Source organism: Acanthochromis polyacanthus, chromosome 9, assembly GCF_021347895.1.
Source record: "Acanthochromis polyacanthus isolate Apoly-LR-REF ecotype Palm Island chromosome 9, KAUST_Apoly_ChrSc, whole genome shotgun sequence".
NCBI lineage: Eukaryota > Metazoa > Chordata > Actinopteri > Pomacentridae > Acanthochromis > Acanthochromis polyacanthus.
In genome coordinates, this window is record NC_067121.1 from 35352540 (window position 1) to 35372190 (window position 19651).

Here is a 19651-nt window from a genome sequence, read left to right on the forward strand (position 1 = left end):
GAGGTTGCTTTTGGTTACCTGACTCCTCCGGCTCCTTGGTCTGCTCCTGGTCCTCCGTGGATTCTGCTGGGTCAAGGAAAATCATCTGTTGTCAGCCCCTCCCAGAGGCAGCGAGGTCCCCCAGCCCTGGTGTCACCAGACGCAGGTTATACTAATCTCCCTAGGTTAGCATAGCGGCTGTGTTAGCTCCCTTATTCAAGAGCAGTTTGGGTTGAGCTTTCGGGTTTTAGTGCAGAGTTCCGGTTGCTTAGTTTTTGTTAGGTAGATTTTCCTTGTTATTTTGTTCTCCTGCCTTGGTGTTACCAACAGTGGGTTAACCTTAGCTTTTGGGTTTGTTTTGTTATTAGTCTTCCCTGCCTCTAGAGGCTCCGAGGCTGGTTCCCTGAGTTCACCATGAGTTGTACGCTGGTTCCGGTTCTAGTTCTGTATTCTTCCTGATTCTGTGAATAAATTTGTTGTTGCAAATCTGTCTACTCGTTCATTTCCTGCATCTGAGACTCCGGTACCTGCTGTAACATGTTTTAAACAAACAGATATAGTAATAGAAATCATATATATTATTAAATTTTATTTTTTAAATATTCAGTGTGGAGCGACACAGTGGGGACACAGCATCAGAACAGCTGGGGGCGGGGGCGCCGCAGTGCCTCAGGAGGTCTCATCCACCCCTCACCGATAGGTACAGGTACCTGATAATGACAGTAAAGATGTACTCTGATGAGCGGTCCTTCATATGATAATTATGTTTAATTTTTTTGCACCAATGTAACTCTGAATTTTTTTTTTGCAAAATTTGATCTGAGTTTTTTTCTGCTAAAAACAAGTTTGCTGTAATCTTTGAAACTAAACCGAGAAAGTAAAGTTGCGTGCCACACAATGCAAAAGTAACAATGAGGTGAAGGATGCTAAACTGCTCCGTGGAGCTGAGGGAATCTGCAGAGCCGAGCGCTAATTCTCTGTGGGTCCATCAACATGAGCGACTCCTTTCACATCAGTCGTTTGACTTTGGCTAATGTGAAAGGGTAATTAATTATTAATCAGATTTACAAAAGCGGCACCAGCAAGCTTTTGCCGCTAGTTTAGCGAAGAGACTCGCACAAAATCAGTCACATGTTGGAACGTGTGCATTGCAGTCGTCTTTTAGGTGGTCTAATGTGCCAAATCAACCAGGTGAGGCAGTGTAGTCTCTTAGTGTCTGAGCCTTAGTATCTGCAGCTGCATTGTCCGTACTATTAGTCAAATATTCATCTCTCTGTAAAACATAGCACAAAACTTTAGCATCAAAGCCAAGTGTTCACCCGCTCACACACATTTTTCTCTCTCATGGGAACCAGCCCTTTGCTTCTTCTCTCTCCCTCTTAAACACACACACTCACTGGGTGACACACAGACAAGGTCACGATTTGTCTTTCACATGTTTAATTCTCTCTGTATATAATTTTTTTGTCTTTCTCTTCCTTTCACACGCAAAAATTGCAGACACACATTTCTCGGTGCATAAACACACACACGCGCTCGAGCACATGGGGTACGGTTGCATCACTAGTGAATTACCATGCCGTTCCGCGTTATTAAACATGACACTCGGCCCAGATAATGGAGCCTTTCTTCATCTCAATTTGGAAGGCTAATCTTATTGCTTTGATTAGCAGCAGCTCCATTTGCATATCAAGGCCTCCCTTCCTTTAATTCCTCCATCGCAAATCCCCTCTTTATAGCTGTAGATAAAAGGAATCTATCTATATGTATCTTTCTTTAGAATCTTTTCTTCCTCCCCCTCCTCTTGTTCTTCGTTAACTACTTGTTCAGTTGTTCATATTCTTGTTTTTTCTTTCCCTTGTACTTTGTATTCATCATCAGCCTCTTTATTTCTCTCCTTCTGCATGCACTATATTGAAAGATGCCTATCATAAAGCAAGTAGGAAGGCGAAAAAAGAGGATGACTTCATCGACATGTGAATGGCCATTGGGGTCATTGACATTTATCCTGGTTACTTATTGTCCAGTCGGGTTCAGACTCAGGGAAAGTTGAGATCAGGTAAAAAGTTTCAGCAAAAGCTGAAATTACAGCCACCATTAAAATGTAACGAAGTTTACAGCTCTGACAATAAACTTAACTGAAAGCTGCACTTTGCTCACGATTCACTATGAGGTGGGATTAAGTTCGACCTTGAGACAATTAAAAAAATCCACTGAGAATAGATATAAAAGAATAACCTAAAGAATGACACCAGGAAATACTTGATAAGATTCAATTCTGGAAACAGAACAAACAAGTGCATGACAATTGCAATTTCTCACTCGGTGACAATTCATACTTACTTTCCATACTGAATAACTGAGATAATTCACCATATAATGTTGATTTATGCAGTGTATGGTTATGCACAAGGAGAAGATTTGATCTAAATCTAATGTTACGCTCTACAATGTACAGTATTTAACCCCTGTGTCGTCCTATGGGTCAAAATTGAGCTGTTTTAAAGTTTGAAAATGTGGGAAAAATGTATATTATCACAGCGAAACTTCTGGTGTTCACATTTTCAGCATTTTTGAACATTTTTTGCTGGAAATAAACAAATTTTTACAAATGTTTCTTAAGAGCATTCACAAAAAAAAATCAACCAAAATGCGAAATGTTGATTTTTTTGTGAATGTTCTTAAAAAAATATTAGAAGTTTGACTGATATATATGGAAGCACTTTAAATATTTCTAGGATTTTTTTTTGGAAGATTTTTACTGCAAGAATTTTCTTCACAAATTTGTGGGATTTTTAAAAAAAATTTTGATGGAAACTTTAAAGGAATTATTAGAATTTTCTTCCTGAATGTTTTGCAAATTTTCATAACTTTGGGAGACTTTTTTGCTGAATTTTTGGACTTTTTTCAGACAATGAAACAATATTTTTATGGCAACAGGAGGGTTAATATATTTTATGTCAAAAAAGGTTACCTCTTTCTTGAAAATTGCACAAATTGAGTTTATGTGAATTTAACCTCAAAACTACCTTAAGAAAAAAGTGTGAAATTCTTGACATTTCATACTATTTTTTTGAAACCAGAGCACTCTTTGACATCAAACAATGATATTAATTTAGACTTTAGGTAAATATTTAGGACTGTAGCCCCATGCAGCGGTCATGGGTTCGATTCCCGTCCATGGCCCTTTACTGTAGGTCATTCCCTCATTCTTCTCCCCACTTTCCTGTCTTCCTCTCACTGTGACTGCCAAATAAAGCTGCAAAAAGACCAGAAATATATGAATATATATGTATAAATGTAGGTCCTTTGTTGTCATTAAGTTATGAAAGGATCATGTTTAAAAGAAACTTTTCAAACAGGTAACAAACAGTGGTCTCCTGTGTAAAAGTCCAATGTTTTGTCAACCCATCTATCCACCCTTACCTCCTCCTTTGTGCAGTGTTGGTATTTGAACTAAATCACAGCATCTCCACCTCTTATGCTCCAGTAACAATTGAGCTGTTAACACAAAATTTAAATGTCGATTTTAATGCCCCAGCCTTTTAGAAACGATGGAGGACATGCTAATGGAGATTAACCTGAGATGGCTTGGACATGTTGAGAGGATGGACCGCCAGCGACTCCCTCGACAGTTACTGTACTCACAGTTATGCCAGGGCAAACGCAATCAGGGTAGACCAAGGCTCAGATTTAAAGACACTGTAAAAAGTAACTTGAAGAAGCTGAATATAAACAGGAGTTTCGGGCAGCGGAAGGCGAGTCTGATCAGACCTAAACGAAACAGTCATTGCCGCTACGATTGACTGCTACGATGAGTTTTTATCGGAGAACAGTCCTGTAATACCATAACATTAGACTGCGATTCAGTAGCAGGTAATACCACTGCTTGAATTAACAAAACTGATAACAATACTAACATTTTTTATCGTTAAAAATCTGCTATTGTTGAATGCAATTCATAAATTGGCATTTACGAAGTTATTCAGTGATATATGTTTGAAAATATCCTTTAATGTTACAGTTTTCTCATGTGAATTCTCTAAACTCTGAAAGTCCCTTTGCTAGCATTGGTTAAACCCCAAAAACTATATCGGAGTAATTCAGCCAAACATATTGGATGTGGAGAGTGATTCTGAAGAAGAATGATGATGCAGAGTCCCACCCTGCAAGCTGAAAACACTGGTTCTTTGTGCTTTTTACATATGAATCCCTAGAAATCTCAATGGATGTTTTGTGGATTGGATAGCCATTGATATGCTGTGGTTTTAAGGTACAAACAACATTGGAGGGGGTCTCAAAAACAAGATTTAGCTTTGGTAGTAGCCATCAGTATCATTACTCCCACCTTTTCCCCTTGTAATGATAGAAGTATTCTGCTCTGTTACTCAAGTAAAAGAGTCAACACCACTTGGTAGGCATTCTCTGTTACGACTAAAGGTCATGCTTTTAAAAATTTACGGCACAGTACACCACAGTATGGAAGCTGTCAAATGCAGTTCAGTAAAAAGTTGCCTCCAGAAGGTAGTGGTGAAGTGGAAAATGGTCCAGTAAAATATAAGTTCTGCCAAACTGTACTTAAGAACTGTATTTACCATCAATGTTCCTGCCTAAAGTCATCAACATGAGTGACACATTTTCAGCAAAGAGCTGACCGTGCTTCCTCTTTCATGTGTAAATTGATTCAACTGTGCATTTACAGGAACATACAAGAGAGAAAGAACATGAGATGTGTGCATAACAAAGTCATTCAGTAGCTTGAAGATTTGGCAGAAAATGCTGCATCATCAAGTATTTTTTCTGCGGGGTCGACTTCAGCGACGTCCCGTGTCCGGCGTCGCGTGACGATGGAAGACACAGTTCCTTCAGCTGATGGAAAATATTCTAAAGACTCTGCAGCTGTGGGGGACTGGAAGTTAAATCTGATGAAAAATATTTTTTAAAGCTGCGTTTGTGCACTTTAGCGCAGTGATCTCCTGTGAGCGAGTGTGCGAGAGAGTGAGGGAGGACAGACAGGCACAGTAAAAAGCAGAGAAAGAGATAGTGGGTGTCTTTTATAGGATGTTGGCCAATATGATGTTTTATGTATCTATAAAGAGCTCCAAGGCCATGTTAACTTTTCACGGTTTAGAAATGCTATCAGCGGCCTGTGAAAATGGCTGCATTGAGTGAGATCGAAGTTAAGTGCAGCATCAAAAGCTTTTACCTATTCACAGTTTGTCAAAATTGAAAGCCTGAGGTGCTTCAGTCATACATTCACCTTAATGGACAATTTTCAGTCACCAGTGTGTACAACCAACATTTTATTGTAATTGTGTTAACAGTGTGGCCGTGTACTTTTCTCCTAAAGGAAATTTTAAGAAGTGCTTGTTTTTGTCACTGGTTTGGTGTGTTTTTTCTCCATCATTTTTCTGTCAGAAGGCTTTCAGTTATTTGTAGGAAATAAAATGATTCCAGTCAACAAATACAGAACATCTGTGTTAATCACATGAAGACACATATGCTTTATATACTGCCAGCTTTCAGAAAGTTAATACACAGTAGCACAAATGTATGCTATATAAAAATGTATATATATTAATATTGCAAATAGAGTTATATTATAGCACATATATATTAACAGGCAACTATATACATGTTGTAACAGTGAGATGACTGCAGTAGTACTACATGTACCTATGCACGACTCTTGGCTACAACTTTGGGACTCTCAAGGGAAAATATTCTTCTTATTATATGCATAATACCGTTTACATTAACCCTCCTGTTCTCCTCATTTACGGGCACCAAAAAATATTGTTTCCTTGTCTGGAAAAAATCCAAAAATTCAGCAAAAAAATCCCCAAATTTCTGAAAATTTGCAAAAACCTTCAGGAAGAATTCCAATAATTCCTTAAAAGTTTCCCTTAAAAGTTTTATTTAAAAAAAAAATTGGCAAGAACATTCTTGTAAATATTTTCAAAAAAATGAGTAAAAATCTTCCAAAAAATCCTAAAAATATCTAAAGCGATTACATATATTGGTGGAACTTGTGATATTTTCTTTAAGAGCATTCACAACTTTTTTACAACTGCCACCTTTGGAGTTTTGGAAATTTTCCCATAGATTTCTACTTAGAAGTCTTCAAGTTGAAAGTCTCAGTATTTTCACATCTGCAAGTATGCAAGGGTCCACTAGGATCCTTATGATGTAAAGTGAGAGAAAATCTATGCAACAATAGCATGCTACAACAGCAATAGTGCACGTTTGGCAAAAGTTTGCATGTGTGAAATATGTAGAAGCCAAACCATGGCACCACTTCAAGAAATTCCCAGCCTCACCAGGAAATGTCACAGGAGATTGTTCTTGTATTATTTTCAACATATTCTCGTTTAAGTTCAATACACTTAGTCCACTGATGTCCATGCTTCTCTGTTAGGTCACATCTTGAGCCTCCAGGAACTCCTCTACAGCATGCAATGACCTCATTATCAATTCCAAAATGGTGACTACTCAAGTGTGATTTCAGTTTGGGAAACAAATACAAGACAGTAATGGAGGGGTGAGTACAGTTCAAAAGTTCAAATGGATCCTCTCCTTTTTCTCTTCATTGCTTCAAACATTTTAGTTTTGTTGACAGTGGCATAGAGCTTTATAGTATACAGTTTACACCCCGAAATAGAAGTTACGTCCCTGTTTCCGATAGTAAAACCACAACTAGTCCACGGTGTCTGGCCTCTTTATGTCCTCATCTGCAAGGGATTCAAATAAAGGTTTATAAGAGCTTTACTTTTACTCTGCCAATACACACATGCCAATCCTGTAAATGCTACCACAACTCCACCATTTCAACATCTGCTAATCCTTTTTTGGTACTTTTGACTTAACTGGGATCCAATGTTCAGATTAAACTGTTTATCCATTTGCTATAAACGTTCAATTCCTTCATGCAAATGTCTTGAGAAGACCACGACCAACGATGAATGGATGCTTTAGTCTGTTACACCCCATAAAGTACATTTACTGTCACAAAGTGATGAAAAGCTCATCTATAAACCTTGTTGCTGCACTGGGTGACTGGTGGCCTACTCAGTTTGTCGCAAATGTACTCCTGATCAAGTGTCCAGGTGTTTCATCGTCTTCAGGAAGCCATTAGTGTGGGGCTGAATGCTAAAGACGCTGTAAAGAACATTGTTGGTTTTGGTCTTTTTTTATGAGATTTGATGAGAACAAAAACATTGCCAGCTTTATTCTTTCATCACAACCTTCTTAAATACATACAATTTGAGCTCAACATTGTACCAAAGCCATATGATGATAAGATTAAGTCATAATGCATTTAGATTTACATGAATTATGTTATAATTGGTCCAGTGCAGAAAAAAGCCCAATTCATAGCCAGGCTTTGTATCCCCTTACATAAACGTATGCCTTATAAAGTACAGTAATGACTCCAATCATTTTTCATTATAGTCCGGAGCATTTTCAATGCCATGCCATGAATAAAGACCTTGAATGAGTTCATGATGATCTCTTTACAAGCCAGACCATTTTAATTTTAGAGATAATAAACTACTCTGAATGGATGGATTGCGTTTTCAAACAAAGCTTTTTTATTAGATTTTTGAATCAGCAGCAATAAAAGTGGAGGGTATGACCATAAAACCATTGCAGGAGAGTTCACTGACCTAGAGGTTAGCCTGCAGCTCGCCCTGATGAGCCGTCAGCATTTTACTCACTGCCTGCGAGCTCCATAAACGCCCGTTTATGCGCTTTATTGCCCTCTCCCTCGTAGCCTGTTGTACTCATCATCTTCCGTTGTAATTGCTCTCTTGTGTCACCACATGCAAATGAAGGAGGTGGCGAGAGAGATGTACTGTATATAAACAGGAAGCAGTCGTGGTCTCAGCACCTTGCTTTTTTCCCTCAGCTTGCCTCAGCATCTCTCACACCTCCACTAACCAAACAGCACCAGGATGGCCTTCGCCGGAAGATGGGAAACTGAGACCCAGGAGGGATACGACGCTTTCTGCAAGCTGCTCGGTAAACCTTTCTCAGCCTCGTAACATTTTTACTTTCCACACTTCTCTCTCGGTTTCTGGAGTGGAAAGCTCACATTCCCTTCGTATCGTACCGCAGGCATCCCCGACGACATCATCGAGAAGGGCCGCGACTACAAGCTGATCACAGAGGTCATCCAAAACGGGAACGACTTCACCTGGACCCAGATCTACCCCACCAATGCTAAAGTCAGCAACAAGTTCACCATTGGCAAGGAGAGCGACATGGAGACCATCGGAGGGAAGAAATTCAAGGTAAGAAAGAAAGATTCCAGAGTTTGCTCTTTATCTCTGCTTGCTCTGACGCTCCAGCTGTGCCTTTAAAGCCATATAAACCCTGCAGAATTGTGAAGGGTGTGGAAGTCGTTTCCCTGACGGAGTGTACAACCCGTGTCTTTTACAGGCCACAGTGTCCTTGGACGGAGGCAAGCTGAGCGTGAGCTTCCCCAACTACCACCACACCTCTGAGATCTGCGGTGGCAAGCTCATCGAGGTAAACACGCTCACTTAGGCTTTTAAAATGGAGAATGAGGGGCGCTGACAGCAGTTATTACACTCAACCCCCCGCAGGGATCATTAGAGTCATCAGAGTTATGTATGTCTGCAGCCGGGGACCAGCGACAGCTAACGAGAAACACCAAGGAGTAGAGCAGCGCCAGTGAATGCATCTCTGAGAGCAATTTAGGCTCACATTTAACCTTTGAAACCTGAGTTTATATGAGATGCTTCTCTCTTGCAGTTGCTTTCTTTGTGTTTTCATATAATTTTCAAGAATTTGGGGGGTAAAAGTGGAATTAGATTGGAAAATATATAATGAGGCATGCATTTTGTGAGTTAATGTTGTAAAAATGTGAATTGCATTCGATTGAAGACTAGTTTTAAGTCAAAATATCAGTCACAAGCCAACAGGAAATGAATCTTGCAACTATTACATTAATCGTTTGCTTTATTTACTCTCGAAACTTTAAGTGAACCTTCAATGACAAGTATATCAAGACACTGGAATAACATATTTGCTGCTCACCGCTCATTTTTTCTTCTTTTGTCTCTCTGTAGACCTCCACAGCTGGCTCCGTTGTGCTGAAGAGAACCAGCAAGAAGCTCTGAAATGCCTCTGACTGACCGTGAACAGTTACAATGGAGACCTCAGAGCTACACTTTTGGCAATGAATAAACTAAGAGTATCTTGCCAACCTGAACGCATGTTTCTGTCTGTGTTTTTCAGAGTGTGTGTGCTTCATGCTGGGATAATACACGATTTCTAGACGTCAAAAAAGTTCAGACTGCTGCTTCTTTTGAAATATAAGGGTTGATGCCCAAGTGAAGGAAAGAAGAAAAGAAAGAAATTAATCTTTCCTAGATTTAAACAGAGACATACAAGCCATGCAAAAATAGATCCTGAAGCTAAAAGTTCACTGCAAAAACTCAAAATCTTACCAAGTCTGTTTGTCTTATTTTTAGTCAAAATGTCTCATCCCACTTGATTTAAGATAAATTCATTTAACAAGTGACATTTCAGCAAGATAGATGGGCTTGCTTTAAGGCAATACATGTTGAATATCTTAAGTTAAACAATCTTGCAATTATCTGGTTTTGAGATGTATTTTGCAAGAAAACTCAAAATAAGTTTATTACATCTCAAATTAGGAGGTTTATAGCATGTCTGGCTTATTTTAAGACACCTAAGCTTGACAATTCTGGTCAAATTTAGCTTAAAATAAGTTTTCCCAGCTAATTTTCCTCAAGATTCTAAATATCATATCTTCTTTCAAGAAATCTTACCAAGCCATTTTTCATTTGTTCTAGTGGCACTTTTTTTTTCACTTATTTCAAGGCAAAAATTCCTTAAAATAATTTTTTTTCTTGTTTTGAGAGGGGCATTTTTCCGGTGTGTTGTATGGAACCTAGATAAAACAAGAGGACATGAAAGAGAAACAAATATCGAATGTACTTGCTCAGACATTTAAAGTTTGTAGAATCCATTATAGAAAGAATGTTCAAAGTACAGCCCACAGTGTCAGTTGTCATTGCAGCTACAGGCAGGGGAGCGTTCATATCATGGGCGTAAAGAAGCAAAAACCATTAATTAAGTCAGACTGCAAACAATCGAAGGCTCACTACCTGGAGTGTCGCTCAGCTGCAGAGCATTCACTGTCGCCAGTGGTGGCTGGAAGCTATATTGCAGCAATCAGTCATATCTAAATATCTTCCAGACACCAGACCTGGGGTGGCTTCATGAATGGGAGCTCTGATCAGTCATTCTGTCCACCGCCTCGGTCCAGACTGAAACATGTCAGCAGCTACTGGGCAGCCATGTAATTTTCTACTGACATTTACGGTTCCCGTGTAATGATGTCCTCACGACTTCTCACATAACTGTCACATGAAATATATATATATTAACAGAAGTAAGATGCTACGTGGTCAACTCAATTTTTCGCAAATGTACTCCTTTTCAAGTGTCCAGGTGTTCTATCGTCTTCAGGGAGCCATAAGAGTGAGGCTGAATGCTAAAAACATTGCAAAGAATATTGTTGATTTTGGTCTTTTTTATCAGATTTGATGAAAACAAAAACATTGCCAGCCTTATTCTTTAACCCTGCTGTTGTTTTCGTATACGGGCACCAAAAAATATTGTTTCCTTGTCTGAGAAAAATCCAAAAATTCAGCAAAAAAATTCCCCAAATTTTTTGAAAATTTGCAAAACCTTCAGGAACAAAATTCCAATAATTCCTGAAAAGTTTCACATCATAGTTTTAATTTAAAAAATCCCCTGAATTTGGCAAGAAAATTCTTGTAAATATTTTCAAAAGATGAGTAAAAATCTTCCAACAAATGAGGGAAAATATCTAAAGTGCTTACATTCATATCAGTAAATTTCTTATGTTTTTTTAAGAACATTGACAAAAAAAATCAACTCCGATAACACCAGAGCTTCACCTCAGGGTGTGCAGGTAACGCTGCAGCAGTTGGTGTCAAAGTGCTGCATATATATGTTGAAAGAGATTAATCTGACCTGCATATAATGTGTGACAGGAAACAGCCACAGTAACAGAATGCATGTTCGGAGCTGACCAAGAAGTGCCTTTCAGTCGAAGGAACTCACACCAGCTGTGATGCATAATGGTGAAAATATTACAGTTGAGGGTTGTTTAACTGCCTCAGGGACTGGACAGCTTGTGCTAATTGCTTAACTATGAATTCTGCCTCATATGAAAGACTGCTTGAAGATAATGGGATGCCATCTGTCTGAAAGAAGAAGTTGGACCGGAAGTGGACACTTCAACAGGATAATGATCCCCAGCACACGAGCTAACCCACCAAGAAATGATTCTAAAAAGAAGAAATGGAGAGTTATGGAATGTCAAGAAAAACAGCTGAATTCAACAGAATCTCACAAAATACCTCGAAGAAGTTATTTCTGCTGAAGGAGGCAACACCAGCGACTCAGACCAGGGGTTCAGTTACCTTTTCCAGAGAAGAATGTTCCATCTATTGATGTGGTTGCAGTAAAAATGATCGAAAAAGCTGATTTCCCCTGTGTTGTGTATTTTCTTTTTCCCATGCTTGTACGTAACCTTGTAAGACCCAAATATACAGGAAAAAAAATAAATAATTATAAATACTTATAAACCCCAATATAGAAGAAAAATAAATGAGGAAAAGATAAAATAAAACTAAAAAATATATTTAAAAAAAAACATATAAACCAAGATGTAGAAGAAAATGAGAAAAAAATCACAAAAAATATCTAAAACAAATATAGAAAAAATAGCAAAAAAATAAAAATAAAAATCTAAATAAAGATATATATATATATATATATATATATATACATATATATATATATATATAAACCCCAATGTAGAAAAAATTAGCAAAAAATTAGTATAGATAGATAGATAGATAGATAGATAGATAGATAGATAGATAGATAGATAGATAGATAGATAGATAGATAGATAGATAGATAGATAGATAGATAGATATGCAGAACAAATATAGAAAAATGAATAAATGAGCAAAAAATAAAATTAAACTAAAAACTATAAATAAAAAATAACAATAATATATTCAATGCAAAATACAGAGGGAAATGAGCAAAAACTAACAAATATATATATATATATATATATATATATATATATATATATATATATATATATATAGGTGAGCAAAAAACAAAGTAAAACGAAGTTGAAAATATAGATAAAAATAAGAATAATAACATATAATCCCCAATATATAGAAATAACAGAAAATAATATTTACAAAAATAAAACTGATGTACTTCTGCAGCAGTGGGTTTTATGAGGTTAATGGATTGACAATCAATGAATTCCACGTCTTTCAGCTCCGATGATACTTTTCTGTAAGAAGTTTCTGTCTTTCAGTGAAATGTCTCAGCAACAATTGGATTCATGGTCATAAAATTTGGTGCACACATTCATATTCCTCTCTGGATGAGTAAAAAACTTCAATATTCACTGGATAGAGAAGTCAATTTGCTCAGTTCTTTGGTTTATGAATTCCTGCAAAATTTATCACATTCCTTTTAGCCGCAGCTGCACCTGTAAGCAGCAAATGTGAGCACAAAAACTAAGATGGTAAACCTGTTCAACATCTGCATGTTAGCTAAAATATTAGATGCTGCCCTTGAATTATCTTGAATCTTTGTTTCCTTTCCTCTCGACGCATCATCTCAACTCATTTTCTCCCATCTTCAACCCATTCTGTCTTTCTCGCTGCCCTCTGTGCTCTCTCTTCATATTCACCCAGTCCTTTTCTGTCCTCTGTCCTCTCTTTTCCTGTACTTCTTGTCTCTCTCCACATCTACCCTATTTCTCTGTGGCTCCCAGCCAAGCAAACAATCAGTTAATTAACCAGCTCAGTCCCAGGATCACTGTAGCAGCTCTCAGAGGAGCACCATAAAGGCCCTCACGTCTCTAAATTTACAGCTTCATTAAGTGGACTGGAGTAAGGTACAAATCTTTTGAATAAAATTGCCAGACTAGAGCCTGAGTGCATGTGTGTGCGCTGGCCTTGACTTGAGAGCTGGTGACTCAATAGCTCCCTAATGAAAACAAAATCTCTGTTTTTTGCCTCTGAGGTGGCGATTGTTTTGGTGTAATAATGAGACGTCCTCTCTTGCTGGCACAGATGCAATCAAGATCTCGCACTCTTGCAAAATTAGGGTTGGAAGGCAACAAGCAAGGTGTCATTTGAGTGTGTTTGTGCAGCTCGGCGCTGGCGCAATCACCGTGCAATATCACTTCCTTTGTCCTCGCAGACAAACAGGCCTAATTGGCTATTTCCAAGGCTGCTGTTTCTGATTGGCCATTCTGCCTCGTTCTGATTGGTCTCCATCCCTTCAACCAGAAGTGGCGAGAAAATGGCTTGTTAACGTCTCCATATTGTGTGTCTTCTTTCTGTTTTTGTCATCTGCACCTTCAAGTACACTTGGAGCCGAGCTACAATATGAATTTCAAGGAAACCAAATACCAGCATTGTGCTTCTATAGTCTACCTCCTCTGCCCACTTGTTATTCATTGCGAACAAAAGCGCCACTGTGTTGTTGTTTTTTTTGTCTTCAGTCTGCTCTACGGCAGACTTACTAACTCTAGTTTTCAATTCAAGAGTGGCACATTGTGCAGCAGCAGTGTTTGCAAGGTCACAATTAAGCACCTCAGCGGACTCAAATTCATCTCATAGACTCGCAATTCGACAGTCTTCAACCTCTGCAAACTTGCATTGGATAAGCGGCTTAAAATAAAGAATAGGTTCATATTTTACTTGGTTATTTACAAGAAATATCACTGTCTATAATACCAGTGGAAGGATATCTTACTGAGGCAAATGGACATAGTGATGGTCTTTAATGATTGACAATTTAAAACAGTCCTTAATAAGCATTGTCTTGATTAGATGATGCAAAAATCATTTTTCTGCAAAATGGAAACACAGAAGCAACATTTTAATGTCTTAAAGGTCTTTAAACTGTTGGGCAGTTTGATCTGGGATTCTGTATGTTTTTATGGTAATATTAATCTGTAAAGAAACTAGTACCTACAGCTATCTAATAGGAGGGAAGTTCAGCACAGGGGGTCCTTGATGTACGTTGGAATTCCGTTGTTAAGGTGTGATGTAAGTCAGAACTCCGGTGAAAATGTAAAGAAAGCTGTTACGTTCATCCCAATATCAATCAATTTAAAGTATTTGTACAACTACAGTAACAAAAACAGTCATTAGCTCACATTAAAACACAACTCGGTAGGAAAACTGGACAAAATGTAAACTGTAAGTGTGAGTTACGTTTGGAGCCATAATGAAGTTAGCAAAAGCTTCTTTAAAGTCACATGTCTACTGTACATACAGTATTCATTCGCTCCGGTCATCACGTGACGATGCATTCGTCTGCTCCGCTCAGCAACCGTAATCACTTCTGACATAACAGTGAAACACCGTACGCTAAACCGAGGACCGGACTGTAATCAGTTCTGACATAATGATAAAATGACATATGTTACACCGAGGACTGGACAATGATTGGTTCCGACATAACGACGAAATGCTGTAACTTAAACTGAGGATGCCCGTAATCAGTTCTGACGTAACAGTGAACCTACATAAGACGTAACGTCATAAATCGAGGACCTGCTGAAATGTGCATGCATCAAGTCAAAGTACTTCAAACCTATATTTAATGTACTGCACTTGAGTAAATGCACCTGACTTAGTAGGTTGCATGTACACTTATTTATAAGCCAATAATATGTGCTTTAAACTGATGTTTAATCAAGAGCTCCCCAAATATTTAAACGTAGTTTTGTACGTGTGGATTACTTTCTGTGCCTGATATTTTGTTTGCCACACTAACCAGTGATACCAGGCTCTTTGGCTAGCATCACACTTTACGCATTTTCAAGTACGCAGTTGTCTGCTCTGGTCTAAGTTATGAAAGATTTTCTCTATGCAGGTGTCCATGTACCCTTCGATGTTTTGTGACGACTCTACAAGGGCACTGACTGCCAATGTTCTGAAATACTGTACATAAATGCTGATCGACTGCCAGGTGCAGAACACGTCCTTCAGGCAGAGTCCAAGGAAAACGAATAACAGACTCTGCACACTAATAATAACACTCCCAAGAACGGTGTTTTTCCCATTTTATCACCTCATGTTAGTGTTTCAAGCTTATTATGTCTCCAGAGTCCAACATGAGAACGAGGCCTGTGTCAGAAAGACAAATTAAATTGGTTGTCATTGCCTACCATTGAAAAACCCAATTTGTATAGACATTTTGTGTTCTGCAGCTCTTATAGTCAAGATTCATTTCAGCAACTCCAGCTAGAAGCACAACCATCCACCTCAACTTCCTCCTTAAGGCTTCTCATTGAAAATGTTTCAAAAATGACCAGTTTGCTTTCAGGTCGACATCCTCAAATCATAAGATCAGGTGTTTTTCAGTCCTTCAGCAGAATTAGTAAACAAACTTTATAGTCACATTTTGCTCATGTCCTTTCTATTTACTCTATATGCAATGTGGTTAAACTTACATCTTGACCTGTTTTGTGCTCTCAGGTTTAACTTTAAGGGCTAACAATTAAAACCGCATGTTGTAGCAAACACATGACAGCAGGATGTATAGGATCAGGTGGGTTTTTCTCCACCTGACTTTGTAATTTGACAGCAGTAAACCTTCTTGCGGAAGTAAGTTCTTTGTGCACTTTGAAAATCTGCTTGTTGGCTGTTTGTGCTACTTAAACGCTGAATGCAGCACCACAGACTCCACAGAAATCATAACACATCCCTGCTGCATACTTGTATACAGATGGCGCGACAATGCAGGCTGTTGAGTCTGAATAGGAAAATCAAAGACGGTCCAAGCAAATTAATGACACCGGTTGGTCTGGCTTCGGGCTTGTTCTTGCAGCTAAGACTGGATCCACAGTTGACACAATATGTGTATTTTTTGCTCACTGCATCGAACCAACAATCAGGGTTTCTGTTAATTTCACCAGATTTTTTGAAACTAGTTTGCAGAACGTATAATTAGATTCTGTGCTAGTGGCAGCTTCCTTTGTATCCATTGGACTAGTCAGCTTAAAATGGCTTCATGAGATAGATCCAGAAATGCTTGTTTTTTTCCCCATTATAAAAAAGCAGAGAAACTTGATTTTCTATTTGCTATCATTGAAGTACCACCATTTTCTCCCAGCTTCAATTTCAAAAGCAGCAGCTCAAATCACAGTGCTTTAGAGAATGCACTGAGTAAAAAGATGCAGAGACAAAGAAAGAAAGAAAGAAAAAGATTTAGTAAGATGAGTGAGAGATTCAGACAATAAAAACAACAAAAACAAGAGAAAATACTCAGGGTGGGATAATAAAGGGGTGACATACCTCAATGTGATTGGCACCTTAGGCATTAATAACCCAGAATTACCTGGAAAAAACCATGGTAACACTGGCAGCTTGCCTGAATTTCTCCCGCTTTTGCAAAAGGTTTGTCTGACCGCATGAAGACGAAAATCAGGGAGTTCTGTGTCCACAGACCAATTCAGTATTAATTGCATGCATTGTCTATAGTACTTTGTTAGAGTCTGTGACAAAGCATCCCTTTAGGATTCTGCTATTGTTCACTGTGGTTGTTCTTTCACAATTATCTCCTCCACAAACTGGAATATTCATGTCCTCTTCTAAGAGCTTTTCCCATTTGCACACAAAGTTTGCTGAAAGGATTGTACCTGAGCAAAGCAAACATCAAAGTGCTGCACAGCAGAATTTTCCAGGTTCCCTTTGTCAGCTCATGTCCACGCAGCTGAGGGTAAACCTGAAACCACAGTTTGTGCCACATGCCAAAATGTTTTCTGTCTTCACAGGCACTGCAAATGGGTTAGTGTGCTTCAAATAAACAGTGACTCACTCCAAACCTGACATCTTTCATCACTTTGGCAAGAGGGGACTGTGTGCAATCATTTTTGTGACTTTCTAAAAGCAGCGATCCAAAAAGTGTACCCACTTTAAGCTGAGATTTGGCAGGTGTGTGAAAATGGAGAATACAAGAATTTGTCTTTCAAGTTGCTTTAGTTACTTTTTAAAAACAGAAATTTGTGCAACATCAATGTCACAGTTTGTGTAACACAGAAAGAGTCAGAATTACAAGAACCGACATCAAACGTAATGTGACACAGAGCAGGAAGATAGCAGGTTTAAATACGTTGAGGCTGATTGGTAGATTGAGAACAGGTGAGGTAAGAGGGGGAAGTCTTGTGACCACAGCCAGAAAGAGCATCTCATGGCATAAGTTTCGTCATCTGACCAAGTCCATGTGGACTCCTTTGTAGATGCCTGCAATTTGTGTCTGTACTGCTACTATGCTACAAGGCCAGTAGGGCTCATGCTCAGCAGTTCAGTCAATGTACAGAATACTTGCACATCAATCCGCTGTGCATTTATGGAAAGTGTCCTTCAAGTGGTGTCCCAGTGAACTTGGAAATGGTATAAATTTTTGTCCGTCCGTCCGTCGTTAAACAAATATGTATCTGTGATGTCTACAGCTGTTTCTGTCTGTCGTCCCCGAGGTAATAAAATACAGGCTTACTATAGCATGTCTGTCTTTGAAAGTCCATTAAAGACTGAGAAGATATAAAAGAACTTATCCTTTTCACTTAGTGGAGATAGAGGGCTGAAACAAAGAGACAAAAAGGTTTTCTTCCAGTGAATGTATATTATTGTAAACATAGGTCATGCACAAGCACTCCAACCAGCTACATTTGGTTTTTAACCCTAAGAAGTTCTTCACATATCTGAGGTGAACTGATCTTAAAATGCTGGCAGCAAAAAGCATTGACCCTTTGCCATTCTAACCTCTGGACCGTACAGAGAGTCTGACAGCTCTTAATGGAAGAACCTGGACAATTAATACTTGAAATAAAAAGTACTCACTCCAAAGCACTTTAGAACTTTTTTGGGTCTTAAATGTTTTTTCTGTCACACCATGTCTACTATACAACATCTTGTACATATGTGCTATTGTGACCTTTTCTTTGAAGTGTGTTTGGCACTTTGGTCAGCCTTTAAATATACTTAAGGAATCAAATGACTTGACTTGCAGCAGCCGTGTTCTAGATGGAAGGCCCACATACAGAGCAATCTTTCTCTCATACAGTTGGATAGGAGCTTGTAGGTGGCTACTCTGAACCACCATCTTTGAGACTTTCCGCACCATTTCAAACACCTCAAGAACACATCAAATCTGTGTTATAACACTCCTAAAATAAGAGCTGCTTTATTCTGTGTGTCAGAGTTCCTCTCCTCCCTGTCTGAGCCATGTGACAGCCTGAATGTAGGACTGAAAGCCTAAAGATGAATGCAAGGCTTTACTGTACAGAGTGGTGAATGCATAACTCATAATCATAATGTAAAAGTGCATACAGGATTGAATAGCACCACACTTGTGCCAGCAACCTACAGTCATCTTGACAGTGCACTCTTTTATTCTTGGAACAACCCCCGCCCTTAATGTCAATCCACCATTCTTTACCATACTGCAGCGCTTAACGATTGAATAGACATCAAATTTTTTTAAACGATTAATTATAATATTATGCAACAGAGAAAGTGCAGGCAGGTGTGTCAGGTTAAATAAATGGAGGCCCAATTCAGATGGTGGTTGGAATGGCTTATTGAAAGAAAGTAAGAAACAGCCAAGGCTGTAACATCTCTAGTGCAATGTTTATAAGTGCAGGTAAGAGTGATGTTTGTGAGTGCTTCTGTGTAACACAACATAAAGAAGGAGAAAGAAAATATCCATCAGCAGTGATTACGCCAGGAGGGGGTAAAATGGGCCCATTTTGTTTAAAGTACTGCTTTATCCAAGGGGAGCAATAAACAACAAACTGTGAAAACTGTATCTTCTAATTAATTAATGACAGTAAAATTACTGTTAGGCACACAGAGATCAGCCACAGCCTTAAAGCCTCTTACAATTGAGATGAACAACATCGATCATCTCACTGCAATGCAACATTCTACTGGCAAATCTCGGGTCCTGTCATTAATATGGATGCTACTTTGGCATGCACTACCTTTCCAGACCGTTGTTCCAGATCAAGCACACCTTCAAGGCGTCATGGTTCCCCAACAGCCTCCACCAGCAGGATAATTTGTCTGTTGCACCCTTAAAACTGCTCAGGAACAGCTTGAGGAAGACCAAAATGGGATTGAGATGTTGCAGCAGCCTCCAGATTCCCCAGACCTCAAGCCCAATTCATGGAGGTCCTACCACCCAAACTCCACGGACCCAAAGGATCCACTGCCAACACCCTGGTGCCAGATAGGATACCCCTAGAAGTCACATGTCCATGGCCTGACGGATCAGAGCTGTTTGGTAGCACAAGAGGCACCTACATAATATTAAACAGGTGGTTTTAATGCTGTATCACTCTACCACCTGATCCTAGTTAAGATTGCACTGGTACAATTAAAGCTCTAGCTCACACTCTGCTTCTGATTGAAGAATATCCAACTGGTATGGTTTGTGGTTTTCTGTACCCAAATGCAATACACAAAGATTTTATTGCACACAGAGTTTATAATGTAGAAGAAAACCAGGAGAGGGAATGTGGAGGTGA

The 19651-nt window shown here is 38.8% G+C and overlaps 1 protein-coding gene across 1 annotated transcript; it reads left to right on the forward strand.

The window, feature by feature from the left end:
- Nucleotides 1-522: 522 nt before the first annotated feature.
- On the forward strand, nt 523-9217 carry fabp6 (fatty acid binding protein 6, ileal (gastrotropin)). Its single transcript, XM_022219241.2, has 6 exons — nt 523-679; nt 6398-6520; nt 7889-8001; nt 8098-8273; nt 8422-8511; nt 9075-9217. Exons 3-6 carry the CDS (start codon nt 7935-7937, stop codon nt 9123-9125), a joined length of 384 nt encoding a protein of 127 aa, XP_022074933.2. The 5' UTR covers nt 523-679; nt 6398-6520; nt 7889-7934; the 3' UTR covers nt 9126-9217.
- The last annotated feature ends 10434 nt before the right edge of the window (nt 9218-19651 follow it).